General features: G+C 41.7%; 1 protein-coding gene across 1 annotated transcript in view; it reads right to left on the reverse strand.

The window, feature by feature from the left end:
* Nucleotides 1-13,871, reverse strand: part of PAWR (pro-apoptotic WT1 regulator) — a gene marked incomplete at its 5' end in the record, with an annotated part of 77,370 nt that extends 63,499 nt beyond the window's left edge. Inside the window, 1 exon segment of the mRNA XM_021385244.1 lies at nucleotides 13,770-13,871. Within this exon segment, the coding sequence (XP_021240919.1) occupies nucleotides 13,770-13,871 (102 nt within the window).

Consider the following 13,871-nt stretch of genomic DNA (forward strand, 5'->3'; position numbering starts at 1 on the left):
AGTTTCCCAAATCTAACAATTTACCACATTTCTGAGTTTTCTAAGAGCATTTAATAACTTTACAAAAGAAACCTGACTACAATGCCTCATTCATGTTGCGCCTCATTCATGTTGCACCTCACAGCTGGACTTCCAGCACTGTCGTTCACTACTCTGTATGCTCAAACTTCATGAATAAAAATAACAAGTCTGCAGTCTGATGGGGTAAACCCCAAACATTCATTTATCTCATTGCAGCACGCTATATCGAAAAAGAATGTTTTTTTTTTTTTCTTTCAAATAAAAGTTTTTGGCATCAGATATTAACACACATCTCAATCCAACCACAGCTTCACTGTTTTCCTTAAGGGATGGACGCTAAGGACTTCTCTACAAAATCTCTCTGTATGTTAAGACTTTAAATCACTCGGCATGTCACAGTACATTACAGATGTTTGTAGCTTTGATCTAATTGAAATGACAATGTCATACAATTTTCTTTGAAGCACAACATTACACACATTAAAAACTGAAATCTTTCATCTTGGAGTTAGCAGTTCAATTTACATAGCACTTTTCCACATTTGGATCTAAGAACTTCTAGAGGAATTAAAAAAACTCTGCACCTGGCTGTACAACAGACTTTGATTAAAGCACAGAGGCTGAGCAGCTCACTTAGTGCTGGGCCTAGAACACAACCTGCAACAGGACCAAGAGCTGCCAGGTTCCACTCTACCTCCCATGTTCCAAAAGACAGAGGGCTGCATTCAATACAGTCTTCATAGAAAACTTTTAACATAAGTACATATGAGGTTAACACGACTACTTACACAAAAGCCTATGGCACTCCTGGAAAATAAGAGGAAGACATGTTTTTCACTTTCTGTTCTAGCATCAATTCTGGTAGCATCAGCTTCACAAAGAACACAAAGATTGAAGTCATGACACTATTTTAGGCAGTCTACAGTTTTATTTTAGTCTACAGAACTTGATAAGCCACAGCAGCACAAGAGAAAAATACACACATCCTGCACTTGTTATTAGTAATCTGGGACACAGACTACAAGTAGAACTGTAGCCAAACTGCTTTAAAAGATTTTAATAAACTAAGATGAATAAGGAACCAGAATAGTTCTGGTTTGGCAAAGCACTGCTTAACTGATCGACGGTAATAATGAGTGATTTCTAATTTAACCTGCAAAGACCAAAGAAGTGTTTTTGTGGTAGAAAGTGAAATTATACTTCACATCATCAACTAATCTGTAAGTTGGAAGAATTACTGAGACTAAAGTACTGTCCTTAGTGCACTTTCTAAAAGACTACTCCCAGCACGCTGTTGTTTTAAGAGCTTTCTTACAGTTAGGTCTGTTCAATAATCTGTTCTGGGCTACCAGAACATCAGTTAGCTCCTGAACTGTGCAATAATAGTCATTTTTCATGAGCCAAGAAGATTTTAGATATATTTATTTTTTAAATGTGGGAAAAACATGCCAAAACAAAAAGGTTTGCATTCCTGAGCAGAAAAACAAACAAAAAGAAAAAAAGTTGTTTGGTTAACAAAATATTAATTCAGCTTAAATCTTCTGCTTGTTAATCTCAAAAAACCCAAACACCTTAGTAGGCGTATATGTACCTACATGCTGCAGAGAAGGAGGAAAAATCTGCAAATACCAAAATCCTCATCTGCTACCACCTACCAGAACATTCAGTATCAACAGCGTCTCCACCCTTACCAACTGTAACAGATGGAGGTCAGCTGAGTTTCCTTTGGTGCTACTGGCTTGAAGAAGGGAGTAGAACAAGACAAGAAGCGCTATGTAAACAATTAAAAAGCTATTTAAGATTAATGACCCATTCAAGAATGAATATTGCAATTGCTTATTTTGCTACTGCCTCAGTCATCGGAAACTCCTTATGTAGCTTTTATATACATACAGTTTGTAAACACAAAAGCCTCAGTCTCTACGCTTAGCAATTTTTTTTTTACATAAAAGCAAGCAAAAAAATAAAATCCAACAGCAATCAGCAATGCTCATGTCAATTTTTCCTTGCTCTCTCCAGATCACAACATAGAAATGAAAAGGCAAAATTTACAAGGAAAACAGGTGTTGACAGTTTAAAGCTCAAGCTAATCAGTTATGTGATAGAACCAGGTACTTCTGGATGCTTCAGTACGCAGACTTGTTAGCCAAATCACTACATCACTAGGACGTTGGATTTTGGTAACTGAAGAGGACATTTGTACTAAAGCACCACAAGTTGGTTCAGTAAGATAACTAGGTTTCCATTTTAAATAAGGTCTTCAACAACACAGTTATTTCAAAAGAACAAATTCTGATAAAGAAATCGATCAGTAAAGTACAAACTTGGCTGCACAAGAACTTGTATGATGAGGATTGTGAACTTCTCATTCAAAGCAGTATGAGAGCTCGGGGCTGTATCTCAAAAAAAAAAAAAATAGAAGAGCATACAAAAAAACCTCTAAATCTATCAGAATTGAATACTTCCAAAAGTAAAAGTCTTAAAAGGGAGTGTGGGATGCATGTGAACTGATCCGCAGAGAAAAAGCTCATCTCCATGTATGGTTTCACAGGCAACTTAAGCTAATGTCAAGTTTTGGCAGAGGATCAGATATATCAGATAGAGCACACTCCTCAAGGATGAGCCACACACCAAGAAAAAAAAAAATACAAAACAAAAAATAATAAAAGGCTGTTAAATAAAAAAATAATTTCTTTTAAATAAAAAAAAGAATAACAGCCTGTCAAACAAGAACACTAGAACAGATCCAAAATCCCAGCAAACTTAACAAATAAATAAATCAGAAAAAGCCTCATTACCTTGCTGTAGAAGTAACTAGTGAGCAGGGATCACAAAATAAGGCTAGCAGACAATGCGTTGAGTTTTGGGGGCTCATCATAAGTACCGGTTGCTAGAAATGTGGACCTCCCTGCCCAAAGATTTACTGTATGCTAACAGTTTGCACGTGTCCCAGGAAGACTGAAAAGTACTTGGGAGAGAATTTCTGTCTATTTAGTGACCCCAGCCTGATGCTGCAAGTCTTCAAGGTGAAAACTGTCAAGAAGCTAGGACAATAATTCATCGGAAATTTTAAGATTTCCACATTATTTTTCCTTACTACCTACCTATATATTGTAGGAGCGGGACACTGAGCTAAGCGGCTCCTGGGTCAGACCCACTATAATCAGGATTGCTCCTTACGGTGTACTGAAAGAAAGAATCAAGCTAGAGCTTTACAAAGTGATTAAGTGAACCTCACAGACACTCAGTGGAAGAAGCTGGTCCAGATGACCTCAGGTATCGATTGAAACTCCGTGTTCTTGCAAACACTGAACTACAAATTGCATGGAATGTAATTCACAAGTAATTGCAGCACACAGGCAGGACACACACAGGTTCCTGTGACTCATAAAAATAATTAACAAGGTTAGAGAGGACTGAGAAGATGAACAGTTAAAGAGAAGTCGTCTCAGGTTTCTCCTGTCTACCACTCTGGTCTCTAGTGATTGATGTATTTGGCTGAGCTGCCATACAGACAGCAGTTATTCAAAACAATTTTTCCATATCTGAGCACTTTACCTGGCTACCCTAGTTCTGTGCCTTAAATCCCACTAACACCCGTTATTCCCATGGAATAAAGCAGGCCTAGGTTGTTCTCTGCCAAAAAACCACAAGCATCTTTTTTCCAGTCATCTCAGGCAGCCAGTGAGCAGAGAGCCAGGCTCCATGCATGGCAGGGAAATGAGACCCAATGGATGTACACTGGAATGTGAGAGGTTCTGATCAGACAGAAGAGAAAATATTTGCACTGTAAGGACAGACAGGCGCTGGAAGGGTTGCCCAAGGAGGCTGTGCTGTCTTCATCCTGGGAGGTTTTCAAGATCTGACTGGATTAAGCCCTGAGCAACCAGGTCTGACCAGTGACCTCCCGAGGCTCCTTCCAATCTCAGCCAAGCTTCACCATCTACATGCAGAAAGCACACGGTGCTGCCTCAAACCACGCTTCTGTAAGTCTCTCATCTACTAATGAGTCTGTGGCTTAAAAAGTTTCAAAACATGAGGTACAGAGCCCTTCAGATCAAGAAAAATAATTCTGTCTCACTGATGACAAAGGACTGCATAGCAAATACTGTATAAAGCCTATGCCCACCACATATTTGCTTCGCATTTTGGTTTGAACATAGGAAAGAGTTGAGACAGGTAAAATTTGCTCGACTGATATTTTGCCTCACGATGGGTTTCTTAGTTTGGTGTGTTTTTTAATGATTGTTTTTCTTAAAGCATACCCTCACCCAGGAGCACAAAACCTGGCTGCTTTAAGGTGATGCGACTGCTGTACAGAAAGGCTACAGGACAGAGCTGCTTATGACATTTGCAGTCCTGGAGTGAGAGACTTAAATGTTCCACAGAGCCCTTCCAAAAGGGACATGCATACAGATCAGACACAGCGAAATCCCAAAACAAAACAACAGGGTTGTGGTTTTTATTTTAATTTCCCATGACCTTGTAAAGCACTGGAAATAGTCATCCACCTACAGTCCTCCATTTGAAAAGTCTTTAAATACACAACTCCAACTTGAAGAAAAAAGCAGAAAGAAAAACATTCACCATAAAAAGTTCACATAGATGTAACGAATGCAAACCAGACAACATGAAGATAGTGTTAAGGAATCAGTACAAACTTCCTTGGAACTGAACACTTAACAGTGACCTTTCAGTAAATCCCCTGCACACTTGGAGCTACAAGAGGATTTAGAAAATACATAGGTTTTAAAGAGGCAATTGAGAAAGAAACGTGAAGTTTGTGCCAATAAATATTTTGCATCAATTCATATTACATTTAACTTCAGAGCTGGGGGGAAGATTGTTTTAATCTCTTCTTTTCCAAAAGGAATGTATTACCCACCAACTCTTACTAGGATATACTGCAACCAAACAAATATAATAAAAATAATAATTAAAAAAATCCTGCCAAAGGGTAAAGTGACGCAAGAAAGATGTGCTCAAGCTCAGATGTCATCAAAGAAGCATGAATATCTGCAATATGTAAGGCAAAAAATGAACTAAGACAAGACAGTCTATCCCATCTAAGAATTGAATTTTGGGGAGAGACGAGGGGCTGGGAGGTGCAGAGGGCATTCTTGTTCTTGTCTGGAGCAGGAGCTGGGGCGTTACTTGGTTTGAGGGCTGTGTGGTTTGTTCACCTTGGTTCTTTAGAAAGTAACACATCTGGGATATAGAACATTCAAAGCTCAAAAACGCTGCTGGAAAGGAAAACAGTAACACACGTCTGGAGAAATCATAAACTAATTCACAAGACTTCTGGTGATTTATTAGTGACTGCTGAAATTAATCCATTCATTCTTTTTACTGCTCTGTATCCTCACAGAAAGTTACAAGTACAAAACAAAGGAAGAAGGGTTGTTTTTTTTTTTTTTAATTAACTAAAAGTACTGGAAAAAGGTAATATATTAAAGTAGCTCTTATAATTACGCATGTATATATATATATATACAGTTATAAAGATATAAATCACCAATAAACCACGCTTTCCAGTTCAGACAAATCTCACTCTTATTTAAAATACCACCAGCTCTCTTTTGAGGGGAATATTTTCCAGTCAATTGAACCTACAGTAGAAAAAATAAAAAATTAATTATAATTTACTTACTGCTTTGGGAATTAACAACTAGAATTAGCGTAGTTTCAGTAGAAGTAGCCAAGCCAAAGCATAGAAATCTAAAACACATACCATCTATAATTTGTTCCTTCTGGTCCTAAAATAAACACAAAATTCTAATCTTATGAAATACAAAAGATATTGTAAGATCATTTATTCCAGATATCTCCTTCCTACTGTGCTAAATAAACAAGCCTCTGAGTAATTAGCTCCAAATATTCAGGTGTGGGATGAACCATATTCTCCAAAATCACAAAGGGATTTTGAAGACGAGTACAAACAATGAGGTTTTGGAAGCAGCATCTCACTTAGCTTTTCATTTTTCAGTCTTCATGGTTCAGTCACTAAGGTATTAATTGCTCTACCGCTATGAATATTAGGGCTTACTACTAAAACACTAAGCAAATACCTGAGACTGCTATTTAAGCCCATTACCACCAGCTGATTCTAAATACTGAGATATTTAGGAGAGATGAAATAGCAAAGCTGGATCCTACTCAGGAGCAAAGCCCAACCCATTTTTCTTCACTCAGGATAGCTGCATTAGAATACTCTCAATTTTAGGTGGGTTTTTAATATTGCTCCTTAATTAAATATCAGATTTTCTGCAGAAAATGTATGATCACAGAGTCATAGAACCATCAAGGTTGGAAAAGACCTCCAAGATCATCCAGTCTAACCGTCCACCCATCTCCAATATTTCCCACTAAGCCATGTCCCTCAGTACAACATCTAAATGTTCCTTGAACACCTCCAGGGTCGGTGACTCCACCACCTCCCTGGGCAGCCCGTTCTGGCACCTGACCACTCTCACTGAAGCTGATGTCCAATCTGAATCTCCCTTGGCGCAACTGGAGTCCATTCCCTCTCGTCCTACTGCAAGCTACATGGGAGAAGAGGCCAACTTCCACCTCACCACAACCTCCTTTCAGGTAGTTGTAGAGAGCAATAAGGTCAGCCCTGAGCCTCCTCATCTTCAGACTGAACAATCTCAGCTCCCACGATATGATATAATATTCTATCTTAAGTTACTCCTCCAAGTAAGAAGGGTAGTTTCATCTGCCTGAGACAATGCAACAAAGCAACATGATGCACTGATATCCTGCCATCTTTTTTTTCTATCCTGCTCCCTTGAAGGAGAATAACTGTCCTGCACTTCCACTGTCATAAAGAACTAGGAAATACTAAGCAGTTTCTCTCACACAGCAATTGTAACACCTTGGCTGTATTAGTAACAACAGCTCTCATAGAAAGGCCTTCACCAGCCATTCCAGAGTTTCGAATGTTTCCTTCAAATACATAGGAGTGAAGAGGGGCTTTTGACCGAGGCTCCCAATAGCATCCTTAAAGTCAAACTGGTTAAATATTGGCCACATAAGTGAACAATAAAGTGGTAGAAAACTGGCTGCATTTTTAGACTCAGCAGGTTTTAAGCAGTGCTATAAAGTTCATCTGGCAGCCAGGGAAGCAGCATCCCTCAGGAGCTGGTATCAGGGCCAGTACCATACAATATCATTATTAACAATCTGAACAGTGGGATGGAAGGTACTCCCAAGAAGTTTGTGGCTGATACAAAATGACTGGGGAGCGGTAGAGAGGCTGGCAAGCAGACCTGCTCATACTCAACATGCTGGAGATGCTCGAAATTCAATGAGGCAAACCCTAACCAACCTGACAAGAATTGGCCCCACTTGGAGCAGGCAATTAGGACAGATGACTTTTTCAGAGATGCCTTCCAGCCGATGTACCTGTCCACGATTCTGTGTGCATTTTGTATTATATACAAATGCTGAAAAACATCTTTAGTACCTAGCTTTAAATCAAATGATCAGGCGGCGGATAGTTGTCCTTACCTGTCTCTTGTGATGAAGGAAATTTCACACATAGCCTAACCTCATTATATTACTGCTCACACTTTGGATGCAAATTTAAATCTCTTGAAATTAACTTGAAGTTATTATTTTCACGCTTATACCCCTGAGCCACTAGTTTCAAACAGGCAAGCAGCTTCTTTTTGCTTTGTAGGAGACTTCAACCTATTACCTAAACAAGGCATTTTCAACTGCAGTTTAAATTCTGGCATCTTCATAAAACAATTATGTATTTTCAGAACAATTCCTTATTACACTGAAGCCATCTAAAACTTTTGAAAATTTGCCATGTAAGTCATTTTTAGCAATACTTAGCAGTATGTTGACTTCAGTGCGATATCATATCCACACTTCTCTGCCCGTGCTACGCAATGAGATGGAAGTCATCCTATTTCCACTGAAAAGCAAGATGCTCCTATGCTTATGTCAGGGCAGAAGTGGACCAATGCACAGCTGATGGGCTGTTTCCTCTCTGCCCTACAATTTTTTTTGCTCCAGATGTATCTCATCCTGTAAGTAGGCTTTAGGAACAAACAATGATTGGACAGACAACATTTCAGCCTTGAGTACAAGAGAAATAGCCTAGAAGGAACACAAAGGAACATTTCTCTTCAGCCAGCCAACATCTACATTTATTTACGGCTATTGGCTACATGACAGCCTGGCAAGGAAAGGCAGTAACTGGCAAGGCAGAGAAGTAAGATGCCTTCAACCATCAATTACAACCTAAGCTAAACACTCTTCTTACTTTCTGAAGAATTCTTTACTTACTTCACATTTATTTTCCACCTAATAGCGGTATCATTTCAGATGATTCATCCCAAAACCAGGAGAGCAAAAAAGCTAACAGTACAATAATGTTTTCCAAATACACCTACTTATTAAAGGATCATTTTAAAAACCAGCTTTCCCCAAATTGCACTTAGGAGATAAATGCAGTCGAGAGAATCAGAGGGGAAACTGGTGGCTTCTGGATGCTTTCCATCACTCTTTCCCACTCCAGCAGGAACAGGCGCTGGAATTAAGAACTACATGCATAAAAGAATCAGTGCTTTCTGGTAGAGTCCTGTGATTTCCAGCTGTAGACACTGGACTACAGTCTGACCTTCTATGGAAATGGAAAGAATAAAGTTATCCCTATCACACTAAGAGAAATCACACTACTTCCATGTATATTCTCAGACAGAAAATTACTGCACTGTCCAACCTTATCCCAAAACAGTGCTGTTCTAGTCCATGGAGATAAGAGATTTGGAAGGTGTGCACAGTGACTGGGAAGGGTTCTAGAAGCAAAAACCTTCCCGATTTCTATGTTCATTGTGTGACTGACTTGAGCAAATACCTCTCCTTACTTAGATAAGTGTCAGGGTATTAAAGCATGCCTATAAACACACGCAGAAACGTAAAAAAAAAAAAAAAAAAAAAAAAAAAAAAGAACAAGGATAAAAGCTTATCATGTGCTAAAAAAAGGTGGAAAACACTAAAGAACGTGCCCCGTGCATGAGTTGCCCAGAGGCTAAGTTAAAATCAGAATTCACAAAGGTATCAACACTGAAGCAGACTGGATGTAAATAATCTTCACAGCAGAATCTGAAAATGTTTATAATGCCTCTTTCACCCTGCCATGTCTGAAGGAGGAACTGTAAATAGAACAGCAGTACAACGAATGCGCTCACTACACAAAGCAAGCAGGAGGATGGTGGTGGAAGGTCATCCAGGTCAAATAAATAGATTTCAAACTGCCACAATGCTAATATTTTGCACTGATGGTATCAGTGGTCAGGAAATGTGTATTTCCCCTTTGTCTTCTCCTGAAGATGTCTTATTGAGACATTTTTCTTCCAATGTAAGCAAAAAAGAAGCAAGTTGCTTTACAGGAAAATGCTCAGAGACATTGGCCCACAAAAGATGCTTTCCCATTATGGCGAGATGGCAAGAACTGCTCTTCCATTTAACCTAATCCTTAGGTAGGGAACTGCTGTGAAGGATTCTACTTAAGGGAAACTTCTGTTCAGAAGACTCCAATCACCAGCACGGGACTCCGCACTCCTCTCTAGTTTCCAGCCTTTCAGAGAAGGATTCCAGTTGCTTTACAACCTACTCAGTAATTGCTACGCTTGACACATTTGGCATTTAAAGTTTCCTTAGGTTTTTCCAACTGGAACGCAGCAGCCTCCTGTCAGTCGCACAGCTCAGTGCTGGACTCCCCCAGTAGCAGGAGCTGCTTCTGTTCAGTGTGACACCCACCAAGCACCAGGCACAGCCCCTTCCAAAGCAGCAGGCAGACCCCTGGCAGAGCCACCAGCGCGGTATCAGGAAGTCACGGCCTTCGTGCCGCTCCGAAGTTGGCATGGGATGCACAAAGCAGCTGCACATCCTATGCACAGCCCACAGTGGAAACAGTAAACAGGTCAGGACTGTTGTGTCTCGAATATGGCAACTCTGCGTGCAAAATACACAGATCCAAGTTCTTTACACCTTGTTAAAACATTCATCACCCCTCGTTATTTACAGAGGAACACTTCTGAATTTGGATGGCTTGCAGCTGGTTAGGTGAAAACGTGAACTTCATCCATAAGCACATTACACCAAAACCAGCTACCTAACTGTCCTGCTTAGGACAGCCACGATGCCGACCCCACGTGTACCCTTTTTACAAAGGTGACCGCAACAGCAGTCTCGTCTCCCAGTTGGGATTCAGAAACAGCTCATGAGCACAGCTCTGCCAGCAGAATCCTCCAGTGAGAACACTGACAGAAGCAGAGCTGCACTTTCAGCAGCACAGCAGGACAGAAAAGTTACTTTAACACTATGAAACACCACTGCCATCGTATACGCAGGGCTTAGCACAACAGGAACTCCATGTGTGTGTCTTGGACAGACAGGAGCACCGCTCCAAGCAAGAAAAATGTTACAGACAGAACTTAACAGCTGCATCAAGAGAACAGCTACAAACTGAAAAAATGCTCTGTTTGGGGCAGGCTGTAAAGATTAATATCTGGAAAGGCAAACTTTAGTAGTAATGATGCTTAGATGCAATTGAGTTACCTTTCACAACGCACTGCAAGGCATCAATGCCCAAATCCCACAGAATGAAATCAAATTACTAAGATTCAGCCAGCTACCAAGAAACTACTTCACAACTACCAAGAAGGAAAAGGGCTGCAAATACTTCAGAAGCCAACTTCCAAAGCCATCTGGACTTAGATAAGCACTGGTGCTGTGAAGATAAAAACCAACCTTTACTTCTACCACCATGGCTTCCAAACACGAAGCGTTGTCCCTGCTCCCAACCTGTCACCATTTGTTTTCACAGCTTCCCCTTTGATTTCTGACCTCTAATGACTTAAATACAAAAGAACTTTAAGACACGGAACTGTTTAAGACCCAGCTCTACTACCTTCCTACTGAACAGAAATTCATCATTAATGAAGAACAACCTAACGTTTTTAATGCCTGTTTCAATATAAACAAGACAACCAAAACTTTAACTTTCATTGTTCCACCACTTTTCAGAATATTCAAGTTTCCAACTGCATTACAACTGAAATTAGGTCTCGATTCTTTGGTAGTGAACTGTTCTTGCATTCTCCTCAGGGCCAAGAAGCTTCCAGGCATTAAGCATCTCCCACAAGTGCATTTTGTAAAGTTACCTGTCTCAGAGAATCAGGATCTCCTCTTTGCTGCCTTTCTCCACTTCACTGCCATGCTGATCATAAAATGACAACTCTGCTCTAGAAAAAGACTTGTCTTCTTGAAAGTTACACAATAAAACACCCAATACAGGTCTAAAAGAACATCTTCCAAAAAGAGATTCTAAGCAAAGCACATGAAGTTCCACATGGCGTAAGTGATCAAATGCAATGCATACTGCTACTAAACCACTACTGACAGCACAGCAAAGCTAAGCCCAGCACCTGAAGGAGAAAGATAGCAAGAAATTTCCTATGAAGACAGCCCGAGAGAGCTGGGCGTGCTCAGCCTGGGGAAGGTTTCATGGAGAAATCATCGCAGCCTTCCAGTACCTGAAGGGAGCTTATAAACATGAGAGAGACTGACTTTTTGCATAGTCTGACAGAGATGAGGCAAGGGGGAATGGTTTTAAACTAAAATAAGGGAGATTTAGGTTAGGTGTTAGCAAAAAATTCTTTACTCAGAGGGCAGCAAGACAGTGGCACAGCTGCCCAGAAAAGCTGTGGGTGCCCCTGGAGGCACGCAAGGCCAGGTTAGATGGGGCCCTGGGCAGCCTGATCTGGTGGGTGGCAGCCCTGCCCACAGCAAGGGGTTGGAATTGGATAGGCTTTAAGGTCAATTCCAACCCAAACCATTCTATGATTCTGTGACACTGGAGTGCTGTAGACTGCAAACTCAATTATTCCAAATAAGTCATCATCTACACAGCAGCGTTCTTTTGTCCAAGTTCAGTATCACAGTCATGGAGTGCCTAGTGAACTTAGACTGAGTGCACTGAATCAGTGTGTTAGAGCATTCCCTTTGTGAATAAATAGGATGACAGTGTAAGATATTCATTACTAATTACTCACATTTGACACTGGACACAGTTCTTAGAGTTGTGTAGCATCAGGAATGATCCGGTGTCCCTAGTTAAGTAATTCTTAGGAACACACGCAGTAATGATTAAAAACATCTAAGAAATGTAAAATACTGAAAAGAAGTAGCCTCGTGTAAAGCCATACCTGTCAAGGCACAGCACTTTACCAGCAAGTCTCCCCAGTAACGCCCTGAGTGACAGCCATCTGCATTTATTGAAATGTGACCCTAAAAAGGCAATGGGATGCTAATCACTGGTTTCAGAAAGAAGCAATATGGAAAGGAGAAGTTTGCAAGAAGGGGTCAGGCCTCAGAAACACTTGACTGGGGAGAGCTTGCTTCTCAGTACCCAAGAACCTCAGCCATGAGAGTCACACTAACGATGCAGCAGCAGCTACAGCAGCAAACCGACACGGAAGATTCTAATGGTTGCTGAGCAAGTAATGTGCATTCCTGGAAAGCAATGAATATTTAGAGCAATACTTAAACACAACAAAACAAACCCAACAAACAAACATGACATCCAACCACCAGTACACCCCAAACCTCACCACCCAAAGCCACAGAACAGCAGCTCAGAAGACAAGTTCAAAGCGCCAGGACACCAGTCGCAGGGAGAGTGGGGAGGGAAAAAAAAGGAAAAGGCCATGACCAGCGTTTGGGGGTACAACAGAGGCCCTAAAAGGAGCTAGTGTGTGCTGCTTGCTGCAGTGTGCAAAACCCCTATGAACTGGACCAGGGCTAGTTTAGTGGGAGACATACAGTACTGTTTAGGAGCTCCTACAGGAGCACAGGGAGGGTAGGGAGTTGTGCACAGAGCACATGACCCATCTCAGCCTGGGCAGCTTGCAGGCTCTGAAGCCAGAGCTGAAAAACTTGCCACACTCCTCCTTCCCAAAGCAGGAAGACCCACGCCAACAAGTCTCAGAGGAGACTCTGCAAGTGACACACCATCCAGTGCAGGACCAGCCCCTAAGAAACGCAGCTCCAAAGACTTCCACTGTTCCAACGACTCACTGCTCATCTCCCAGCACCTCCCTGCACAGAAGCGACCACCATGAGCGCGTTTATGGGATCGAAACAAGTGTTAATGATTTCAGGTCTGCAGAACAGGACTCCATCTCCTGCTGCAGAAGCACGGAGCTTCCTCTTTATTGCCGTTCTGACCATCTGTAACGTTAACTGGAGAAACAGACTGCACAGTTTTTCCTACCGTGAGACAGACCACCAGAATGAGTGCAAGACTGGGGGTAAAACGCAGTTTTGTTTAAAGTTTCCTGCAGCCTCCTACTAACTGGAAAAAAAAAAAAAAAAGAAAAGCTGAAGTCTCGGTTATCATTCTTCCGAATTCCTCTAGAAGCATTATAACTCAGCGCCAGATTTCTACACTAGTAGCAAACCACAGAGGACTCAGCGGTGTTGGCTGATAAAAATATCTTCCTCTGCCCTCAAAAAATGCTCCTTCCACATTTTTTCCAGCGCAGGAAATACTTTCGGGTTCCAAACGGCGCAGCATTTACACCTGAACACCCACTCGGAGCCCTAACTCCGCTCCGTCCCCGCGGCCGGTGGCGCCGCACACCTGGGCTGCCCCGCAGCGCAGCACCCCGCTCCCGCTCGAGGAGCGCTCCCCGCACCGCCGCTACGGCAGCGCCCGTCCCGCTCACCTCGGCCGCCGGGATGTTCACCACACCTGTCGACCTCCTTTTCTCCCGCAGCTTTCTCTTCTCGATCTGCCCTTTCCCCTTCCTGGCGCTGGGGCCGGAGCT

Source organism: Numida meleagris, chromosome 1 (assembly GCF_002078875.1).
Source record: "Numida meleagris isolate 19003 breed g44 Domestic line chromosome 1, NumMel1.0, whole genome shotgun sequence".
Lineage (NCBI taxonomy): Eukaryota > Metazoa > Chordata > Aves > Galliformes > Numididae > Numida > Numida meleagris.